Raw genomic sequence first — 22,423 nt, 5'->3', positions numbered from 1 at the left:
TAAGGATGATTTTACTAAATTATATTCTTGAACCAGTTCTTTGCTCCTCTGCAAAACCCAAAAAGCAACAATGAATAAAACTAAAGTCAGGATATAAATCCGTGAAATGTTTTGAGTACCTGGAGAGTTAGGTGCTACATAAAGCAAGTTATAGTCAAAGAGAATATTTACAATTTCAAACTAAGTTTAAAAAATTTGAATCTGACCTTATAACATTTCCTTGACTGAAACTGTTCTGTTATTAGAGGATTAATTCACTGAATGAGTTTAACTATCATAATGCTTAAAAGCTTTTTGTTTTTGATAGTGATAAATTATACTTTTATTATATTTAATGCTAAAACTTTCTTATTACAGACTTTTATGATCTCAGAAACTTTAGATTCAATTATTTGAAAATTATTTTCAGATTGTGTGGGTGTACTTTAAATTACTGCTTACTTTGGTTTTATAAAATTAATACACTATTTTCCATACTCTATTTTAATACAAGACATACATAAAGTATGTTAAAATATAATTTTAGTTTAATATATTACATTTTATTTTATGTGTATTCTTTAAACATTTTCTTGTTCAAAAAACATTCCAATTAAGTTATGTTTAGATTTATATTTTGTGTAAAACATTAAACATGTAACTCAAAAAAAAAACAAAACATGTAACTCAGAAATGCCAGAGTTATTTCTGGGCTAAATTTAGATAAATTTTGTGTAATTCCTTTATTAAGAATTTAGTTTGGACTAGAGATGTAGTTCAGTGGTAGAGTGTGGGATGTTTGCCTAGAATGTACAAGGCCCTGGGTTCTATCCTTAGCACCACAAAAAACCAGAATTTTCCTTATGGATATTTATTATATATTTACTTTTCAGACATTGGCACAGAAAAATCTTCAGAAAAACAACTTTTCAAAAATTAATGATCCATCTGAGACTTGATCAAAGCATCTTAGAGTTAAATTGTGATACATGAATGGTTCCCATTACAACAGATTCTTGTGGAAAACATGAGGTCCAGAATATTCAGAGATGTTGATATCTACATTTAGTTTATTGGCACATCACAATAATAATGTTTCTGTCTTGTTGCTCACTATAACTCTAAAAGTTTTATATGGTATGATTTTGTTTCTAAATGGAGAGAAGGGAGCAGTAGATATTGTTTTCCCAGGCTTATATTCCTCTGACTCTTAAGCTGATCTATATTTTTCACTGTGTATTGTAGATTACCTCAGGCTTAGTCAAACACAAACAGAAAGAAATGCTCAGATTGTTGACTCATTTTTTGGTACCATTTTTACCTACAAAGGTGCTTACTTCATTTTAATCCTTCTCCAGTCAGAAGTAGTTTGTTGACAGAGGTCCTCTGAGGCCTTTCATCTGTAAAAGCCAGTTTTCTCCATTTTTCTCTGTGTGTTTTTGGAGTTAAAGTCTAGGGCATCGGCAGCTGTTTTCCAGCAATTTGTGCTTACCAGTTTTCTTCCCAATGCCAATACTGGTTAAAATGAAAATAAGTTATCTACTAGGGGAGGTACTTAATCTCCTTATGGCCATTAGGATTCATTTTTGCAGGTGGCATGAAAAATTATAATTGAAAACTGTACTTATGGTCAGGTCAAACTTAGTATTGCCACCAAAATTCCGACATCATTTTTTTTTCCTCTGTTAGTACTCTTAACTAGATAGAAAGGTATATTTTCACTAGTGCCTAATAGTATTGAAACTGTTCAAAAAGACCTTATTTTAGCTTAGGTAAAGGAAGGAAACAAAACATATATTTTAAAATATCCTCTGCTGATGTTAGAATCCTTATTTTGTGGTTGGGCTTTCATTAGTTAAATGTTAAATATGAAGTGTTCACAGCTGCCTTAGATCCACTTATGTTAAGGTAGAATTTTTAAATTCTAGTTTCAGAGAAAGCCTTATTTTTCCAGATTTTTATGAATGTGTTGTTTTACATCCTTATTTTTGAAAAATTAAGCAAACTTAAAATTCTCCTTTGGGGTGTGTAGCAATTGCCATCTGTTTAAGTAATTTGCATTGTCAGAAGTGAGTCTTATTTTTATTTTTTAAATATTTAAATGCTTAAGAAGAAAAAAATAATTCTTCCAGTGAATTGCAATCTATTTTATATACAAATATAGAGTGGAAAATAGTTGTTGGGACTGCTCCTGACTGTAATTCTGTCTTATTTGAGTCTATTTGTCTCCTCATATTCTGTGTCTTGTGAATATTTATTATTGTATGTATCTCATATTATTAACATGCAGAGTGAATTTGTACATAAAGCCTTTTTTGCTTGCCAATAATGTTTTTCATTATTGGTTTTGTAGCTAAAGTATTAATGTGAACTAAGATTACCACCCATTTTTACTACTTACACACAATGCCATATATGCAGAATAAACTATTTCTGATGCTACTGTTCTTTCACATGTGCACCATACAGAATATGTAGATGGCATATTCAGTAATACAATCAGGATTCATATGAATTTAATTTAAGAAGAAAACCCAAGGGTTCAGTGTTTTCATTATATCAAAAATGCTTTTTAAGTGAATATTTTAAGATTTAAATTATTTTTTATAATCAAATGAATGATTATTTTGACACTTCATAGTAGAGTAATACAAAACACAACCTAAGTAATACCAATCAAAATAACTAGGACTGCTTGAATCAATTTAATCAAAAGAACAGGTTCTCTGAAGCAAAAGAAATACAACAGTCAATAAAAATCACAGTATACAAAGCTAAATTGTGTTATCAGTGTAGCATACCAGCAGTATTATAAGGTCTAGATTTTTAAAAAGAATTTGTAAGTCATAAAAGTCTTAGGAAAATTAACTGCAATTTTCTAGGTAAAAATATGTCTCAAGCTAAATTTAATGACTCTGGAAGGAAGGCAATTTTAAAATGAATGCACATTCTTTAAGTAAATTCTTTGAATTTATCACATACTTAGTTATAACCAAAGTGAAAACTAACCCAAAGTAATACTGATATCTGCCCTGGGATTCCTGGCATGCCACCATAGTTCTTTAATGAAACCAAAGTTCTTTCAGAAGCAACTTTCTAATTTTCAGCTCTCCACTGGGGATAATATTGGATTATATAGATAGTTTGCTGCCTGTTTTTATTCCCCCCCTGCTGATTAATGGAGCTATTTGGCTAGGATAAAAACAGTAACAAAATCATGGAACATGACCACTGGACTAAAAATTTCTTTCTTCCTGAAATGGGAGGAAAAGACAAAGAAAAGGAAAGGTTTAAGGTATGTATGATGGGAGGGTTTCTATACTATCATTGTTTTGTCAATAGTGCTGTTTTTTTCCATAAAAGAAAAAAAATTAGAGTTCTCTGCCTGCCTGTTTTTTTCTTAGAACTTGATTAATCTTGGTGAGATTCAGAATGTCTAACGTAAGTTTGAAGTCATTGTATTTTTGAATGGAATCTAGAAAAGAGTCAATTGGCATTGATAATGTATTATAGAGTGGTAATTATGCTGTGAATTATGTTGTGAAAAAAATCTATTGAATTTTACCAGATGGGCAAGCAGTAATTCAGCTGCTAGAACAGACAACGTATACTGGACAGCCCCTGTTCTACGTTTTGCTGAGGACAAAGTCCCTTTCTATTTCATACCAATCAATCATACATAACTGTGTCACACTATGATGAATAAATCATTTCTTTGCAGTCCAGAAAACAGTAGCAGTTCAGTGACATAATTAGAAATAAATATGAGACAATTTTAATCCTGGCTATACTAGGGTAAGGTATTATTTCAAATATATATAGTTTGAAATTTGAAGTTGTTCAATATACTAAAATATATTTTAGGAGTTGAAGCTGATCTATTTTAGCTGAACTTTTACATTTCTTTTTTGACCCATCTTCTCTCCTTTGTCATCCTGCAAAACTTAAGTGAACCAAATACGTTTGCCTCTCAGAGTCTAGTTCAGAACATTTTCTGTCAAGGGAATTTCTTCAGGATGTGAACAAAAAGTGAAAAATATTCTTTGTCATTAGCCTGAAGCAGAGATTAAGTCTTAAATTTTGTGCCCCTTTTATCTTAAGATAGTGTGTGTGTGTCTGTGTGTGTGTGTGTCTTTGTGTGTGTGTGTGTGTCTGTGTGTATGGTAGGAATGGGAAGGATGAAATTACCTTTGAAATTTTTGAGATAGAAATGTATAGTTAACTGCATTTATGCTTTCTAAACATTATATTTTCAAGGTAACTTAAGTGTTTTCTTGGTCTAATGGTCACCTCATCATACCAACAAATAAGCTTTATTTTCTTATTTGATTTACTAGCATGACAAAAAATAGCATTGAGACAATGTTAATTAATACTATATGAAGGAAATGATGTAAGAATCAAAAATTTTTTGTTCATTTATAGAGGGTCACATTTATTAAATGTGAGGAAAGTGTGCAGAGTATTGTGTGTTGTAAGAACATACTTTTGTTTTTTGGAGGAAAAAAGAGTGTAACAGAAAGCCATGACTGATGGTAAAATTCTATCCCAGCTGCTGCTATGAAAAGTATCAAGAGCAAAACTGTTAGAATTGAATGTTTACTTAACCAACTGTCCTTGGTATATACCAAATTTATCTTTAAAAGGTCTTCATGAAATCAACAGTGCCAGAATTCAGATGTCTAGGAAAATAAGGAGTAAAATGGGAAATTAATACCAATGACTGACATAAGTCGCTGTTTCAAACCAGGCCCACAGAGTAGGAGAAAATTATTTTTGTTCTTACTATCATAAGACCTACCGTACTCTAATGATTCTAAATTAATTATTTTCAGACTTGTAATACATTGTCATTCTAATGACCTGATAAATAAAATTTTGTTAAAATAACACCCTCTTAATCTACATTTCATAAATGCAAATACAGTTACTAATGAATATTTCTGGATATGTCTTTGTGACAACTGAAAGTATTCACGGTATCAAACCACCATTAAAGAGTATGGTTGCTGACATAGTTTTTGTGGATGTTAGAAACACTCCTGATTGGCCCGGGGATTTAGCTCAGTGGTTCTGGCGCCTGCCTCGCAAGCGTAAGGTCCCGAGTTCGATCTCTGGCACAAAAAAAAAAAAAAAGAAAGAAACACTCCTGATTGGGTTTGGATGACATGGGGGTAGTCATAGGATCAGTGTAATGTCAACTGTAAAATCTAGTGTCAATCAAAATTTGTAAAATGCTGAGGTTTTATTTTTTTTTTAAATGTTTTTACCGGATAAAATCAAAGCTCTTTTTTGAGATTCTAGGTGGAGATCAAGCATATATCTCACCTTTTGTAGGAAGAACTGAGATGTTGATGGATGATTTAGTTTGTGTGAGATCACAACACAGTGAGCCTCTAAGGTTTAATTGCTTGTACTTCAGTTCTAACATACCTTAAAATACTTTGCTTTGACAATTTGTTTGTTAGAAAATTTACACAAGTTAGTATTAGAAGATAAGAGATATTCAAAAATTATTGAAATCATTAATTCATACACTTGGTACCAGAAAACACTGATTAATCAGAATCAGCAAATATAAATCATTAATTAAATAAGAATATCTTTCTATACTCCTATAGAAGAAGTAAATCAATGCAAAACAGATTCAAATCAAATGTTATTGAAAATCCACATTCTAGTTATCTCTTAAAAGTACTGCCTATTCATCTCACTGTATTATATACAAATGTATTTTTTCCAGTTGTCTTCTATGGTCTTTGATATGTAAAATGATAACAGCTGGGTGCAGTGGTGCATGTCTGCAATCCCAGCATGGAGGGAAGCTGAGGAAAGAGAATTGCCACGTTTGAGTCCCTCCCCTGTCTCAATATAAATAAAAAATAAAAAGACTGGGATGTAACTCAGTGGTAGAGTACCCCTGGGTTCAATCCCTAGTACAAAAACAGAAAAGAAAACGGAGGTTTGGCAATTTCTGCAAATATAAAATAATAGTTATATTCATTCTTTAGTATACATTAAAGCAGGAATATGGGCTAATAGAAAACTTCCAGAAAGATCAACATGTAAAAATAATCTCTAAGCTGAATTTAACACTCTTGCCCATTTCTTTCTTTTCCCATTTTGTTCTTCCTATCTCCTTTCATTCACTTAGCCATCCATCCTGGCTTCTGATACCTCTCAACTCATGTTATAGCACTGTCCTTGCACATTCCTCTCTGGCCACATGAGACTTCTTTTTGCTCCCTGAATTGGCCTAACTTATTGTAGCCTTAGCAATGTTTCACAAGTTGTGCTCCTTCTAGCTGGAGGGTCCCTTCTTCTGTTCTATGCATGGCTGTCTGCTTCTGTCAGTCAAGTGTCAGCTCAAAGAAGCCTTCCTTTAAACAGCCAAGTAACATAGTCACTCAGTCACACTATCATACACTTTAGTTTCTCTTCGTGCTTTCTATAATTTCTTTTTTTCTTTTAACTACCACTAAAAGATAATTTCCATGAGATTGAGGATGTTGTCTTGCATTCTACTTTCTCTTAGCACCTGGAACAGTGTCTGCCTGGCATATAAAAAGTTTTCAATAAATATGTGTTGAAACATGGTTTGAATTGTTCTTTAGCTCATATATATTAATTAAGAAGTTAAGTATAAATGATCAGTTCTTTAAAGAAACTGGATTCTTTTATCCTTGCTTATCTTTCTTGTTTGAATTACTTCACCCTCTCATTTCTTACTCTTTCTGACTCTCTGTTTACCTAGGTGAAAAAATGTTAGTGATAATTTTTGCAAAAACTATCTATGCAAAACAAACAATAAAAGCTTTAGAAATAAAGTAGAAGAAAATAATGATACCACATTCCATCATGGAAAAAGTTTGTGGGTCTCTCAGTGGTCACTTATAGCTCTCTATTATCAAGCTGTTGATTGGCAGATAATGATTATGAAAGCTTACTTTCTACCAGATGCTAGAATAGAAAGTGAAAATTGTAAGCTGCTTACAAGCTATGAATGTGCATTAGAGTACCTTAAAAACATTAGTTCTGCATAGCAATAGAAAGTTTTGAAATCTCTTTGCTTGTATGGTTTTATTCAGTCTTTCTGATCTGAAATGGTACAAAATTTAAGGAATCCCAATTTCTTTCAAAACTATATTTTCAAAAATATGAGTGCCATCTCCTGGATTTCTCTGGTACCACATTGAACAGGATGATTCCATAAAATTGGAGGGAATTTTTTTTTTTTATTCATGTTTGGGAATGACATATCCTTATAGAAGAGCGATCATTCCTTTTTTCCTTTTTGACTTTCTTTCCTTTTCATCTTTCCTTCTCTCTATCTTTATGTAAATATAAAATTTAAATCTCAGTAAAATTTTTCAACTTTTCAAATATATATACATAAAATTTAAAAATATGTATTTGATGCTAATATAAAATTAGTAACACATGTACCTTAGAGAAAATACAGATATAAAAGTGAAATTTTAGTAATGTTAGAGTAATTTCCACTTTAGCTAACCTTAAAAGAGCCTAATTAGTTTATTGCATTTTCTTTATTTTTGAACAACAAAAAGTTAATAGACTTTATGCTTTTAATGTTTATAATCAGTTTTCAAAGATTCATTCATGAATTGTTGATCCATCAAATAAAGTGAAGTCACTCTACTTAAGGTCTTTGATAATAGTCTGCCAATCAGGTTTACCATCAGATATTTGTTTCCTTTTAAACTTTATTTTAAAAGTAAAAAGGTCAAGTTCAGAATTCCATCCTTGATCTCTCATGGTATTGCTTTATATAAATCATCTCTGATCTTTATTATCAACTTAAAAGATGAGTATATGGATGGCTTTTATAAACAAGGAAACAGCCTGCCAGGCTGAGTAAATTGTCAGTATACATACATTGTCAATTTTAAAGTAGATTCAAACCCAGGACTTCCTGAACTCAATACCTCTAACAAATGCTGTATTTCCTAATTCAAGATGTTTAGGAACTGACTTGGCTGGGTTTAGAAAGGCAGTAAAGAGAGTCATTTTTGTGTGTGTGAGAGACAGGGTCTTACTATGTAGTTCAGGCTGACCTTGAACTCACTGTGCAATCCAAGCTGGCCTCAAAGTTGTGATCTCCCTGCCTCAGCCTCCTGAGTATTGGGATTACAGGTGTGCACCACCATGCCCGGTGGTATCTTTAACAGATACAGATAGCAGTTTGCTCAGCACCAAGAATGTTTAAACTCTTCCAGAAGGGAAACCACTGCTTAGTCCTTCCCATCATGTGTAGAGGTAATTGTAATAAAAATAGCCATTCTTTTCCTATTTTACACACCTATTCCTTTTTCTGCCACATGTCTTCCAGTACCGCCAGGAAAACTGAACATGCTGTCTTTGCCCCACAGTTTTTCTAGATTTTGTATTATCCAGCAGTGGTATAATTATTAGTCTCCTCTGGATTGCAAATTCTAGAAGGCAGGAATTTTCATTCATTTGTATATGGTTTTCCAATGCATATCAAGAGTGTCTTGCAGGTACCAACTAAATGTGAAAGACTTCATGTACATAAATAATAATTATATTTCATATACTTAATACATTGAAGAGGTTGTCCAAACTAGCCTAGGACCTAATTATTTTTACTGTCCTTGATAAAGGGACATACATTCTGATATTTAAATAATGTAATTAATATTAAGTTTTAAAGAGGATTGCCCCTTTTTTTTCAATTCACAAATACTTTTTCAGGTGATTTTTCTCCTAAAACTTAAATTTTCACTCAATGTAACCAGTTGTCATTTGCCATCACAGTAGGACCTTGATAGTGTTGAAAGAGAAATAATCACTAGTATGGAACATTTAAAAATGGATGAAAGAAGCTTCTACAGGAATAGCTTATGACAGACTATCATGATTAGATAATTTACACATAAAGATTAATGGAAGAAATTCTTAGGAAAGGGTGTATCAGTTAACTCCTCTATGCAAGTGTAGAAAGAAGCTGACTGGACTAATATAACACTGTGCTAAATGGGTTATATCCATGTTTAATTCAGTTCTAATTTTATAAAACTTCACTGATTAGGTTACCTGGGAATGAATATGGTTATTTGAAATAGTAGACAACCAAGTCAGTTTTTGCTTTGTGGGAAAAATGTGGTTTTAATTTTACTTGGATACTTGAGAGTCTATTACCTTGTTTTAGTGACTAAGATAAGATTAGGAGTTTACATATATTGTGCCAAAGTCAGTTGTATTAATTTTCCATTGCTGCTGTGACAAATCTATACACATTTATTATTTTACAGTTCTGAAGGTTAGAAATCTGATGTGGTTATCACTGAACTAACGGCAGAGAAGCATTCCTTCTATAGGGTCTCAGGAGAATCTGTTCTTGTCTTTTCCTGCTTCCTCCATCTTCAAAGCTAGACTGTTGGGCTGAGTTCTCTTTTTGGATCTCTCCGGTTCTTTCTCTTATCCCTCCCTCTTTTTCTTCTTTTTTTGTGACTATCGAGCCCATTGAGTAATCCAGAGTCATTTCACCATCTCAAGATCAGCTGCTTAGCAGTATAATTCCATCTACAACTTAATTTTTCCTTGCTAGTCAATGTAACATATTCATAGGTTTTAGAGATTAGGATGTGGTTATCTTTTACGAGAGGTATTATTTTGCCTCCCACATTGAAGAAATGTTTGTGTTCTTTAAAAATAAGTTAAACTGTCTTTCTAAATTGTGCAGCACATTTTCTAAGTACTTTTAAATTGAGTAAAAATTCAGTATTAAATATATTTTACTTTTTATGATTTTTACCTACAACAAATTAAAAAGATGTTGTTGAGCGATTCCCCCACCACCAGGAAACAGGCTCCTGTAGTTCTAATTAAGCTAGTATTCTTCTACTTCCCCTCTATCTTTTCCTTCCTCTGTTAAAAATCCTCTTCTTTTATTTTCTGACCTTCTTCCAAATACATTTTCATAATTTTGTTCTTATTCTTTACTTCCACTCTTCATGTCAGCATTTACCTTGTTTATCTATTTTACTGGATTACTTCCACTCTTAGTAAGTAAAGTCTCTCTCTCTGTCTCTCTTTCTAAATATAATGATCACCACATAACTAAATCTCCCCTTTCTGGGAAAAATTTTCATTTGAAAGTCTCCCTAAAGAACATAAAGCTTCAGAATAACTTGTATAAATTAAAGCAAGAATATGTATTCTCAAAAAGTATCCTTTGGGAAAACTACCTTGTTGGTTCGAGTATTAAGAATCTTTTTATTTTTATTTTATTTTTTTGTACCAGGGATCGAACTCAGGACCTTGTACTTGTGAGGCAGGTGGCAGCACCACTGAGCTAAATCCCCGGCAAGAATCTTTTTATTTTAACAGAACATTGTAACATGAAGTTACATGATAAGGTCTGTATGCCTCCGAAAGATTTTCAGTAACACTGATTCCCTTGGCAGAAATCCGTCTAGTGACTCCCCATATATCTATATTGAGTGAACTTGTTCTTTGGTATATTTACCAAACTATTATAATAGTCTTTTATGAGTATTTCTTTTTAGAATTTTTTTCTGGTAGGTACTTTATGGGTTACAGATAATGACGACGACGACGACGATGATGATGGTGATGATGATGATGTGGAAGTGGAAGTGGAAGTAAAGGAGAAAAAAGATATTTATTTAAAATAGTCATGCTGTATCTTTAGAATGAGGCAGACATTCAGTCCTATTCTGGCTTTGCCTTTTCTGGGTGGCCTTAGACCAGTTGATTCATTCTTCTGAGTTCATTTCTTAATTGGTAATAAAAGAATACAATAATATACATTTTGTTGGGTCATTGCACACATTTTATGATATAGTGTATATAAATGCTATGGCATAATTCCAATTCCAATGCTTAGTATATGCTCAGTTAATTGTCATTTTAATTCTTTTTAGTCAGAAGACAGTATGGAATATGTTAAATGAACTTGCTGGTTCATATACTTTCTTGGTTGTTTGCTTTTTTGGAGACAAAGTTTCACTATATAGTTTAGGCTAGCCTTGAACTCACTATGTAGCCCAGGCTGGCCTCGACCTCATGGCAAACCTCCTGGCTCAGCCTCCTGAGTGCTGAGATTACAGGCACGTGCCACCATACCCAGAAAGTTCATATACTTTTATCTCTTGCTTTGATTCAACACAATTTCCTACGTTTGGCTTGTATCCCCAAACCATGACCCACGTGGCTATGGTTGGAGTACAGCCTGAAGCTGTGAAACAGATTTCCCTGTGAAAACAAAATTGGCATCTTTTACAGAGCCTGAAACAACTGAACTCACCAGCCTAGAGACACTTTGGGGTATGGTTCAATTTGCTTTCAAGAAAATCCTATTTGTTTTATACTCTTAGGATATAACAAAAGTCTAAGAATGTGATTTTTTGGACAATAAAGTCTCTTCTAAATTTCTATTGAATTTAGCGTATCAAACACAAAATTTTACCTCTATTCCTTACCCCCAAAGTCTACTAATACAATAGTAAAACTATGTTTTAAAGACCTAATGGACAATGAGAAAATGATATTGAGTTGGTAGCAATATGACCTTGATAGTTAGGAAGTAGAGAGTTGAATGGGGAATAAATAACTTAGCAAACTTGAGAAAGTAGATCTCAGACCAGCAGAGGGAAACAAGGAAATGGGAAAATCATTTTAATTTGCCCCTACAGAATTTGCAAAACACTGAAAAGTGGCAGTGCTCAGTACCTTTGGAAGTGGGTGGATATAAAGGTGGAACTGAAAGAGATTGGCTTAAATGTATATTTAAGAAATACTGAAATCCTCAGATCCTATTCCCTGCTTTATCTGGGGAACAGCCTCTTACTACTTTGGAAGAAAATTGTAGTTTTATTTTCTGGAGAAAATAGAAGGTCTTTAGACTGAAGTCACCAGGCACTGTTGAGAATAGAATACTGTATCATTACTGAAAACAGAAGGATCAAGCTTTGTATTCTGAATGTTGTGATCTCCAACCTTTTACTCTTATTCAGGTCTCACTTTAAGTAATCACATTTATATCCTTCAGGCCAGTGTATTCAAGTGTGGTCTCAGGACTGGCAGTATCAATATCATCTAGAAATTTGTTAGAAATGCAAATTTTACAGCCCTTCTGCAAACCTCCTGAATCCAAAACTCTGTAAGTAGAGCCCAGCAATATTTTAACAAGCTCTCCAGGTGATTCTAAAGCTCACTCATTTGAAAACCACTCCTATATGCAAAAGATTAGAATACAGTCTGATAAATTTCACAAAAGAAAAGAGTTGATGAGGGTTTCAATTAAACAGCTAGCCAGATGACCCTAGAATGATGCCCAGAATTGACAATCTATCCATGTACTTAGAATTTTCATTTAATTCTAGAGCTTCTCTGAAGCACACAACGTTCACATATATGAGTCCTCTCCAACATGAAGAGTTATCCAAAAAACTAAAGGAAAAAGCAATTTGGAAAAAAGACAAGGGGATTAAAACTTTTTAAAAATCATTGATATCTTCAGAGAGATGAGAGAAGATACTTGTGATTTTAGAATGCTTTAAATAAGTTAAATTTACTGTAAGTTAGCAGTTTTTAAAAAATTAGTAAAAATTAAAAGCTGAAGATATCTCTTAGAATGTAGATTTAAAAGAGAAAAAATGAGGGAAAAAGATAAGAGAATCAGTTTATTTTGTTCAATATCTGAATAATAGGAGTTGAGAAAAAAAGAGAAAAGGAAATTTTTAAGAATTAAAGGACATGAAGTTTTAGATTCAGAGAGCCCATTAAAGAACCGGTGGAAAGCATTAGACTTACTTTCCACATGACATCATAACAAAATTTCAGAATACTCAGAACAAAGATAAGGACCTAATACAAACTTCTAAAGTGGAAAATATGTCTACTGTGTTAGTTTTGTCATCACTGAGACACAATATTTGACACTCACAAGTTAAAGGAGGAAAAGTTTATTTCAGCTCACAATTTGTTGAGGTTTCAGTCTGTAGTTGGCTGGCTCCAAGGCAGAGCAGCATGGCAGGAGGTGTCACAGAGGAAAAGCAGTTCATGGTGTGTCAGGCAGAAGGCAGCTAGGCAGTGAATCAGGAACAACAAGCCTCCCTTTCCCTTTTATCCCATCTTAAGCCTTTTGGGTGGTGCTACCCACACCCAGGGTGGGTTTTGACATTACCCACACCCAGAACTGTGCTAAATCAATCAGTGGACTAATTTAGTAATCATACCGTTAGTCTACATTCACATACCATAGGTCCAGCCACCTCCAAAAAGCCCCACCTATGAGCACAAAAGGCTTTGGAAGGATATCTAGATACAAGCCATAATATCTCCTGAAGAATCACAAATCAGAATAACTTTGTATTTCCCAAAAGTCATACTTTGATGACCTGTCCAACAACTGCCTTACCAATTCACAAGGAAGATGATGAAAACCTAGACATGGAGAAGATAAATCCCAGGATTATAGCTGGTGGGCACAAGACTTACACAGCAATAAATCCTATTATAGTGGCAGCAAGAGAAGATGTTTCCAAAAAGAAGACTGAATGAATAAGTGTTAACCACGGTAAAAAAAAAAAAAAACTTAGAAAAATATTAAAGGCACGATATATTCTTTATTTGATCTCCTTTCACCCTACCCCATACAATAAATGCAGAGAAGGTCTAGCTGGTTTCACTAGAAACCAGATATAACCTGATAGGTGACAAGGGGGTTTGGATGTTGTTCTCTTCCTAAGGATTTATGTGGCAGAATCTTCATCACCAGTGTGGTGAATGGAAGTAGTGGAACCTTTAACCGGTGGGGCCTAAAGGGAGTTCCTTCAGTTATTGGGGATATACCCTCAGAGGAGATTAATGTTCTTGTGGCTTCCTGTCTGTCAATGTGATCTATCCTTTTTGTTCACGCTCCTGGAGTTGTGGTGTCATCTACCATGAAGCAATGCACTCAACAGCTCTCTTGCCAGAGATGTGCTGTTTTATTTGGATTTCCAAATAACATAGTGCAAGCTAAAACTGTAAACTGTAAGCTGTAACATAGTGTGAGCTAAAACTATAAGTACCCAGCTTCAGATATTTCTTCATAGTAATTTTGAAAATTCACTAATTACTAATAAATTACTAGATTACTAATTAATAAAATTACTAATAGTAATTTTTAAAAAGGCTAATACTGTCAGTCTAAGAGTCATTAGAACAAAGATGAAGACATTCATTTTTGTTATTTATAGTACAAGAAGATAAGAAAAAACAAATTCTTTGCTCAAATTTCCATGAGTGTGGCAATAGCCAACTCTGGTCCTGGAACCTGGTTTGCATTTAGCTTCTGTAGCAACACCCCCTCCCCATTTTTTGTTGCTTATTAAAGAAAGGTATATTATAAATAAGACTGTCTTGAATAGAACCATGTTATGTTAAGAAGCACAAATGAGCCAGTTGTGATAGTACACACATGTAATCAGCTACTTAGGCAGCCAAGGTTGGGGTAATTGTGAGTTTGAGGCCAACCTGGGTAATATAGCGAGAACCCAGCTCAAAAAACAGCAGGCAAACAAGAAGGAAACAGAAGTTAGGTTTTGTGTCTAGAGAATAGCAGTAATATTGAAATTATGTGAGACCAATTGAGAAGATTTCTTCTGCATAATTTGATTACGCAGAAGAAGTAGTGAAATCATTTCATCATGAGTTGGCAGTGCTTTGCTCCTAATGCGTGCTATTGGAATATAGCACACGTTATGCAAATCTTTGACATTAATAAAGAATAGGAATTGTTTCCTGATGTTTGTCAGGAAGAATGACACCAAAATGAATGGTTTAAGGATTGATTCTAATAGTTTAATACAGATGTAATTGCGTTCTGCAATGTTGTCTGGAGTCTTTTTTTTTTTTTCAGTGCATGAGCAAATTAGTCTTCCATGAACAAACCTGGTCAAACTATTCCTTTACAATGTACCATATTTCTTATGTGTGACAGTTTGAGAGGCACAGGGGAGGCCTGTTAGCTTTCTGTTATTATAAAAATACAACTGAGATAAATCAACTTTAAAGTATTTTGGCTCGCAATTTTGGAGATTTCAATTAATGTTTGGGCTGACCTGTTGCCCTAAGACCTCTGTGTGTGAGAGAGGGCACATTGTGGCAGCAGTTTAAACAGCAAAACCATTAGCATAATCTCCAGGCTGTAAAGAAAGAGGAAGAGATAGGGGCTGAAGTCCCACTATCACCTTCAAGGGCACACTCCAGATGATTCCAAGACTTTCCACTCTGAAAGGTTTTACCACCTCCTAATAATGCCACTGTCGGGGAATAAACCTTTAACACACAATGCTGCCATCATTTTCAAGAAAGTTTCAGTTAAGCCATATTAAAACTAAGTTTCCTATTTTGCTTATACTGTTTATTCCTTTAACCTGGAATCTCATCTCCTGTTTCCTGCCTATTAACCTTTTATCCATTTTAATAGATATGTATTGAATACTGAATAAGTTGGAATGTTTTTACTTGGAGATTGACCAGGTACCCCACTTAAACTAGTTACAAAAACCAAAATAGGATTGTACTCCCTCACTTAATTAGGAAGTCCTAGAATGCATCTTGACTATAGGTACAGCTGGATACAAGGGTTGAAAGTCATTAGACCAGTCTGTCCTACTCCTCGATTGGTTCTTTCAGCTTCGTATCTAGGCAGACTCTGCCCTTGTGGTGGCAAAGTAGTTCCTGGCAGCTTCAAACTATTTTCCTGTGAGTCTAACTATCCCAATGGTCAGCATACCTTTATCCAATACTTCTAGCAAGTATCTCAACTGGCTGTCATTAGCCTGCCTTGAACTAGGTGCCAATGCCTGAATCTCTCCCCGTGATCCTGATTAGCTAGGTGAGTCTGTGGGACAGGGCAAGGAATACAGTCAGCTTAATGCAAACTTCATACACTGAGAAAGAGGAGGCATAGTTCTCTAGTAGAAAATGGGAGTGCTGTTACCACAAGAAGGAAGAATGAATGTCAGGCACTACCAGAAAACACCTTACATATTCTGAGCCATTGGTGGCAAACCTATGGCACGCATGCTGCAGTGGGCTGTCTGTTGTCATTGAAAGCTCTAAAAGTTTTGCCACTCCAGAAGTTTGCATATTCTTCAAAGTTGATTCAGGTGTCATTAAATCTTTTCTTGCCTGTTCAGCTACAGGCAGCATTAGTCAATCCTTTAATTTCCTTTTAACTTTTATATATACTTAAATTATGACACATCATTTGTATTTGATTATAGTGTATCTTCTTATTTTCTGTTTTTTCCAGACTCCTTGAGGGCAGAGACTATTTTGTTTTTTGAAATCTTGTTATTCATTTAGTCAACATATATTAAGTTTCTATTGTCACTGCCAGACATAATGCCAATGCTGGAAAGATGGTATTCCAGAAACACATTGTCCCTGAACTAACAAAGATTAAGTGGAAAAAAATTAATGAAGAAAGAATTTCAAAGTATATGTTGAGTTTTATGATGCATATTTTAAAAAGGTACTGGGAAAACAGGGATGAGGTAATGACTATTTTGAGAGTGATAAACTGACACAAATAGAATGAATGAGTTAACATTAAGAAGAGTGGAGTGGAGGTGGGTGATGATTTTTGAAGAAGAGAGAATGGCCTCTGTGAAACCCCTGAGGCAAGAGATACACCAAGAGCACTCAGTGATCTGAATCACATATAAGAAAAAAAAAAGGTAAGCCTAGGCCTGATCTTGGAATGCATTATAAGCCACTTAGACTGTTTAGATTTTACCTCATGGATAATGAGCGAAGTATTTTAATTATATTTACATTTAATTCATTTTGACTATCACTGGGGAAGAAATTGAAGGTAAGCAAAACTCAGAGCAGGGAGATTGGAAACCATTGTAGTAATATGAGGTGAAATTCAAAATGACTTGGACAAAAGTCATGTGGTAATTATTGGGAGGAGAAACCCATTTAAGTCATAGAATTAAGACTGCATGGTAGAAAGGAAGGAAGAATGTGGAAGAAGGAATCAAACATGACTACTATGTTTCTAGCTTGAATACTAGGTTGCATAGGAGTAGTGTTTATTGATATAGGTGCTGTCAAGCAGTGACAGATTGAAGGGCAGTGAAGGGGAAAAACAGTGAGTTCTAGTTTCATGTGATGCATACAAAGCATCTGTAAGATATCCAAGTGGAGAGATCCAGAGGCAGTTGGAAATATGATCTGTCTCTTGAGCGGGGGATGTGGGTTGGAAATTAAGATTTGTTGTCAACTATGGACAGTAATTAAAGACTTGGAGATGAAATGGCCTAAGGAGAACCAGTAGATTTAGAAGAAGGCCTGTAACAGGCTCTGGAGGAATTACCAAAAATTAAGGGCCATTAGAGGAGGAAGAGACAGCAAAAAGCAGTGAGGATCGTCTTAAGAGACAGAAAAAAAGCAAGTTAGTGTGACACTGACGAGGACTAGCAATAGAGCTTTCAATAAGAGACAATTGTTTCAAATGCTAAAAAAAGATAAAACTACAAAAGATGTTCATACTGCCGAGTACTACCTAACTTCATTCATTTATATTCCTTTATATTCATTCATCAAAAATGTTTATTAAATAATAATTGGGGCAGGCTCATTAAGTGCTAGATACTAAGGGTATAAAAATGTATAAAAACTATTAGTAAGTGTATGATAGTTCACTGATTTTGTCAATTTGAGTAGGAAATGCCTAACGAAATTGGGTCACTATAGTTGTGAATGTGGCTGAGGGGATTTACTCAGAACAGAAGACCCACCCCGGGTGTGAGTGGCACCAACCAACAAGGTTGTCCCCAGAATGGTATGTATAGAGGGGAAACAAAGAAGGAAGGCTCGCTTCTGTTTCTTTGGAGGAGCTCCAGTCTTCACCTGCACCTCGGATGTCCTTTCCTGGCTTCCAGCACAGATGCTTCAGCCTTCTAGACAGAACCTTCAGCCTCCCTGCACAGACGCGTCAGCCTCCAGCGCAGACCCTTTGGCCTCGCAGAGGACACCACAGTGAGCTCCAGGCTTCGACTGGATCCTTTGGTCTCCAGTGGACAGACAGACCTTCTGCACTCTTCCTCACCTGACTGCAGTCAGCCATTGTAAGCCAATCTTGTAAATGCTTATATATTTGTATATCTTACATGAAGTCTGTCTCTCTAGTAAGCACTGACTGATACAAAGTGATTAGTAGTTTTCTGTAGAAAAAACTATTTTTGGTAAAACTTTAGCTGAGAATACTTGAAAACAGAATAGGACATCTAAGGATATACATAATTAGAATGTTAATATTCAGCTTTCTTCTCTTCCCAGTGGCTGAACAATCTCAATGAAAGACAGTTGACTTACACTTAATTAATTCAAGCCAAAGGAAAATGTCTTTGGTAGGTAAAGGACTCATTAGTAGGGCATACCTGAGTAATTAGGATTTGTTCCTTGAAAGGCCTCATTTGCAAGTGTAGTTGGCATTCAGGTTTCTCATTCTCTCTTGATTCCTCAGTGAAGCTCTGTTTTTTCATAGGTTTACACGAAGCCCCTGACGCCCCCCGCCCCCTGCCCCATATTGAGAATCAAACTCAGGACCTTGTGTTTGCAAGCAGGCGTGGCGCCACTGAGCTAAATCCCTAGCCCCTATGAAACTTCTTAAAATGTGCCCATCTTATCAAACAGCATTTGCAGAGATTGTATATTATTATTGAATTAAAGCCATTCGATCAAGCCAAGCAAGGTAAGTCCATAAAAAATTTTCCCTTATGGCAGAAAGTATACATGGGGAATACAGTGTATTACATCAGCATTCTTCATTTCTTGTCCATTGCCCATTGTTTTTATCAAGGAGCATGAGACAGTAACTGCAAGGATGACTGACACCTGTTACAGTTTTGCTCCTTGGAGGATATTTTACTCTCAAGAATGAGTCATTAAATTATTTTCTACTCTTTATCATAAAAAATAGTATATTTTAGTATGAATTAGTTTAATTAAAACAGCTTCATTAGAAGATTTAAATTTAACTGTTTTAGTAGCAGAATATGAGAATTAGAAAGAAATAGCTCTCCAGGACAGGGGAGTGGGATGGGAGTGGAGTTCCAAATAAGTCAGAAGTATAAAGAAAATGAAGTGTTTAGTTTCCTAAATGACTTCAAAGGTTGAGGCAGATGAGTATGCTGATAGTATCAGCCACCCCTCCACTCACAGATAGGATTAATAGCAATAAAACCGGCCATGGTGGCACACATCTATAATCCCAGCTACTCAGGAGGTAGAGATAGCAAAGAAGTTAAGGAAGCTACGACAGGAAGATGGTGAGATCAAGGATGACTCGGAGATGTGGCAAGACCGCAACTCAAGAAAAAAAAAAAAGAATTCATAGCATAAGTCCCATGCATTAAATGAATGCCTGTGCCAGACACTTCATAAGTATTCATCTGATTCTAATACTTACAACAAAAAATATCCAACACCACACATACTCACAAATGCGAAAAACAGGGAAAATATATTTGCAACAACTGATGGGGTGATAAGGGTTAATAGTAATAACAGAGAACTTTAAAAATTAATAAAATGAAACTAATAAAAAAATGGTCAAGGGATATTAATAATTAAAAGAAAAAGATACAAATCCTAATATTCATATGAAAAGATGCTCAAACTCATTTATAATTTAAAAATCCAAATAAAATCAAGATACAATTTATCTAACAATGAGGCAAAAATTAAACAAGATTATGTGAGAATTCTTTAAGTTAAAAATAGAAGGCATGCTCTTCTGTTACAATATTTTCAGAGAATTAACTTATAACCCAGCAAGTATTACTTGGTAACCAGGATGTGTAGTGTGAATATTTGTGAACAAGAATGTAACATTTATAGTTTTTTAAATGCCCTAAATATTAATATTTTGTAATAGTTAAAAATTGAAGAATATTTATTTTACATTTGTGAATGTTTATGTTTAAATCTATGATGTATATCTTGCACATGTATATGTCTAGATATTATATATGGATTCATAGACAGTGATAATTTTATTAGTTTCCTATTGCTGCTGTGAGAAATTAGCAGACATTTAATGGCCTAAGTCTATATACATATATTATATTACAATTCTACAGGTCAAAAATAAGAAATGGAGCTCACGTGGTTAAAATCAAGATGCTTCAGGGTTCATATATGTTGTAGGTTGTATCTGAATTTTTGAGGGGGGAGTTTTTTGAAACAGGGTATCACTATGTGGAGAAGGCTGGCCTTGAACTTGCAATGATCCTCCTGCCTCAGCCTCCTGAGTGCGGGTATTACAGGTGGGAGCCAACAAGCCCAGCAGGATTTCTTTTTTTAAGGCTGAATAATATCCATATTGTGTATAATCCCATATTTTGTTTTTGCATTCACCACCAGTGGACACTTGAATTGCTTTCACCTTTTGTGTATTATGAACACTACTGCTATGAACAAAGGTATACAGTATTTGTGTGAATCTTTCTTATTCTTTTGGATGTATGCTCAATAGTGAATTCCTAGGTTAGATGGTGCACCTATGTTTAGTGTTTTTAGGAGCACTCATACTGTTATTTACAGCTGCTATACCATTTTCCATTCTTATCATCCATCAGAATGTAAAATTTCAATTCTTCGCATACTCACTAACATTTTCTATCTATTTTTTTAAAAAAATAGGTATCATGGTGAATGTGATAGATAAGTTTTGACAAATATAAATATTTGTGCAGTGTTATCACCCAAAACAAGATAAAGTATCCATCCCATCACTGTAAGAAAGTTTCCTCATGCCCTTTCCCAGTTAACTATTCACTCCCCTTTCCTTGTGAAGCCATCACTTTTTGACTAGCAACACCACAGATAAAGTATATTTCTGGCCTCTCTATTGTGTTCCATTAATCTGTATGTCTATCTTGTATCAGTACCACAGTGTTTTGATTACAGTAAATTTAAGTAATAATCAGGCAGTGCCCTGTTTCCAACTCTGCCGGTATTTCAAGATTCTTTTGGCTCTCCTTTGCATTTTCATATAAATTTTAGAATCAATGTGTATTTCCTCACAAAATCCTGCTAGTATTTTACAGGGATTTTACTGAGTACAGAGACTAAATTGGAAAGACTTAAAATCCAAACAATACTGTCTCTTCCAATTCATGAACATATTTCTCTATTTAGGTGTTCTATCATCTGAGTAACACTTCAGACTTTTCAATTAGAAATCTTGTACATTATTTGAAAGATATTCTCCAAAGTATTTGATTTTTTTATGCCTTTGTACTTTATAACTCTTTAATTTTATAATTATACATTACTAGTATATAGAAATAGAATTAATTTTAATATTGCTTGTATACTTTGTAATCTTGCTAAATGCACTTGTTATCTTAGATCTATGAAGATGCCATAGGATTTTTATATACTTTCTGACATCATTTGTAAATAATGACAATTTAACAACTTATTTTCCAGTTTACATGCCTTTTGTTTCTTCTTCTTGCCTTAATGCACTAACAAGTAGTAGTACATTGTTCAGTACAAATGATGATAGAAAATATCCTTACCTTGTTTCTAATCTTAGAGAGAAAGAGTTTAATATTTTACCGTTAAGTATTATGCTAGCTGTAGCTTGTTTTGTAATGCTATCAAATTTGAGGAAACTCCCATTTAGTCCTACTTTGTTGAATATTGGCATTCTAATGATGTGTATCCTTGTATATTTTATTCCATCTTCAAGAATATCCATCTAAATTTTTAACAAAAACAAAACTAAAATAAGCAATCAAAAACTCATGCCAAGGTATTAAGGCTCCCCAAGTAATTCCAATATTTAGTAAAAGCTAACAAGTAATCTCATGGTTTTGGTATTACTGGGTTCCTTGAGAAAAACATTTTTCAATTGGCCAATCCAAAGATACTGTCTCATCTTCACTTTGTACTGTATATTTCAAAATTAGATTCTTAATATTTAAAACAGAAAACAACCCTGGTCCAACTCCAGGGGTCTTTACAAAAGTCAAGTTACTAAAAATGAGTAAAGGGTAAGCAGAGGGAGAACAGCTTTCAGAATTGTATTGTGAGTCCTCTAAGTTTGTTCCCCAAAGCTGAAGTAAGAATGAGCACCATTCCATTTGTCTTCAGTGGTCAAATCCTGACTAAAATGGGACGTGTGAGCCTGTAGAATGATGAGAAGCCTGATGAATCTTGATGGTATTCTTCAGTATTATTGCATGCATCATCTTTCCAGCTTGACCATTTGCTATAATCCACTATGAGAGTGGTTCAAATAATCTCTTACTTTACAGACTGCCTAATAACAATTGAAACATACTACTTGTTTATTAAGACTCAACCTCAGAAACTGTGATCTCTCAGTTGCAGGTAACTACAATACAACTGTGATTGGGTG

General features: G+C 34.3%; 1 protein-coding gene across 3 annotated transcripts in view; it reads left to right on the top strand.

The window, feature by feature from the left end:
• Nucleotides 1-21,393, top strand: part of Ccdc172 (coiled-coil domain containing 172) — a 90,651-nt gene extending 69,258 nt beyond the window's left edge. For 2 of the 3 annotated variants that reach the window (XM_013069826.3, XM_021253368.2), the window contains exon 9: nt 873-21,392. In XM_013069826.3, coding sequence (XP_012925280.1) covers nt 873-938 — 66 coding nt within the window. In that variant the 3' untranslated portion in view covers nt 939-21,392. Of the gene's footprint in view, nt 1-872 lie in introns of all 3 variants that reach the window. The other variant, XM_087185254.1, reaches the window with a different exon arrangement.
• The last annotated feature ends 1,030 nt before the right edge of the window (nt 21,394-22,423 follow it).

This window comes from Heterocephalus glaber, unplaced genomic scaffold (assembly GCF_053883595.1).
Source record: "Heterocephalus glaber isolate CG9 unplaced genomic scaffold, H.glaber_assembly_v1.0 deba00001497, whole genome shotgun sequence".
Lineage (NCBI taxonomy): Eukaryota > Metazoa > Chordata > Mammalia > Rodentia > Bathyergidae > Heterocephalus > Heterocephalus glaber.
The sequence above is the reverse complement of the archived record's forward strand: the minus strand, read 5'-3'. Positions and strand labels throughout refer to the sequence as shown.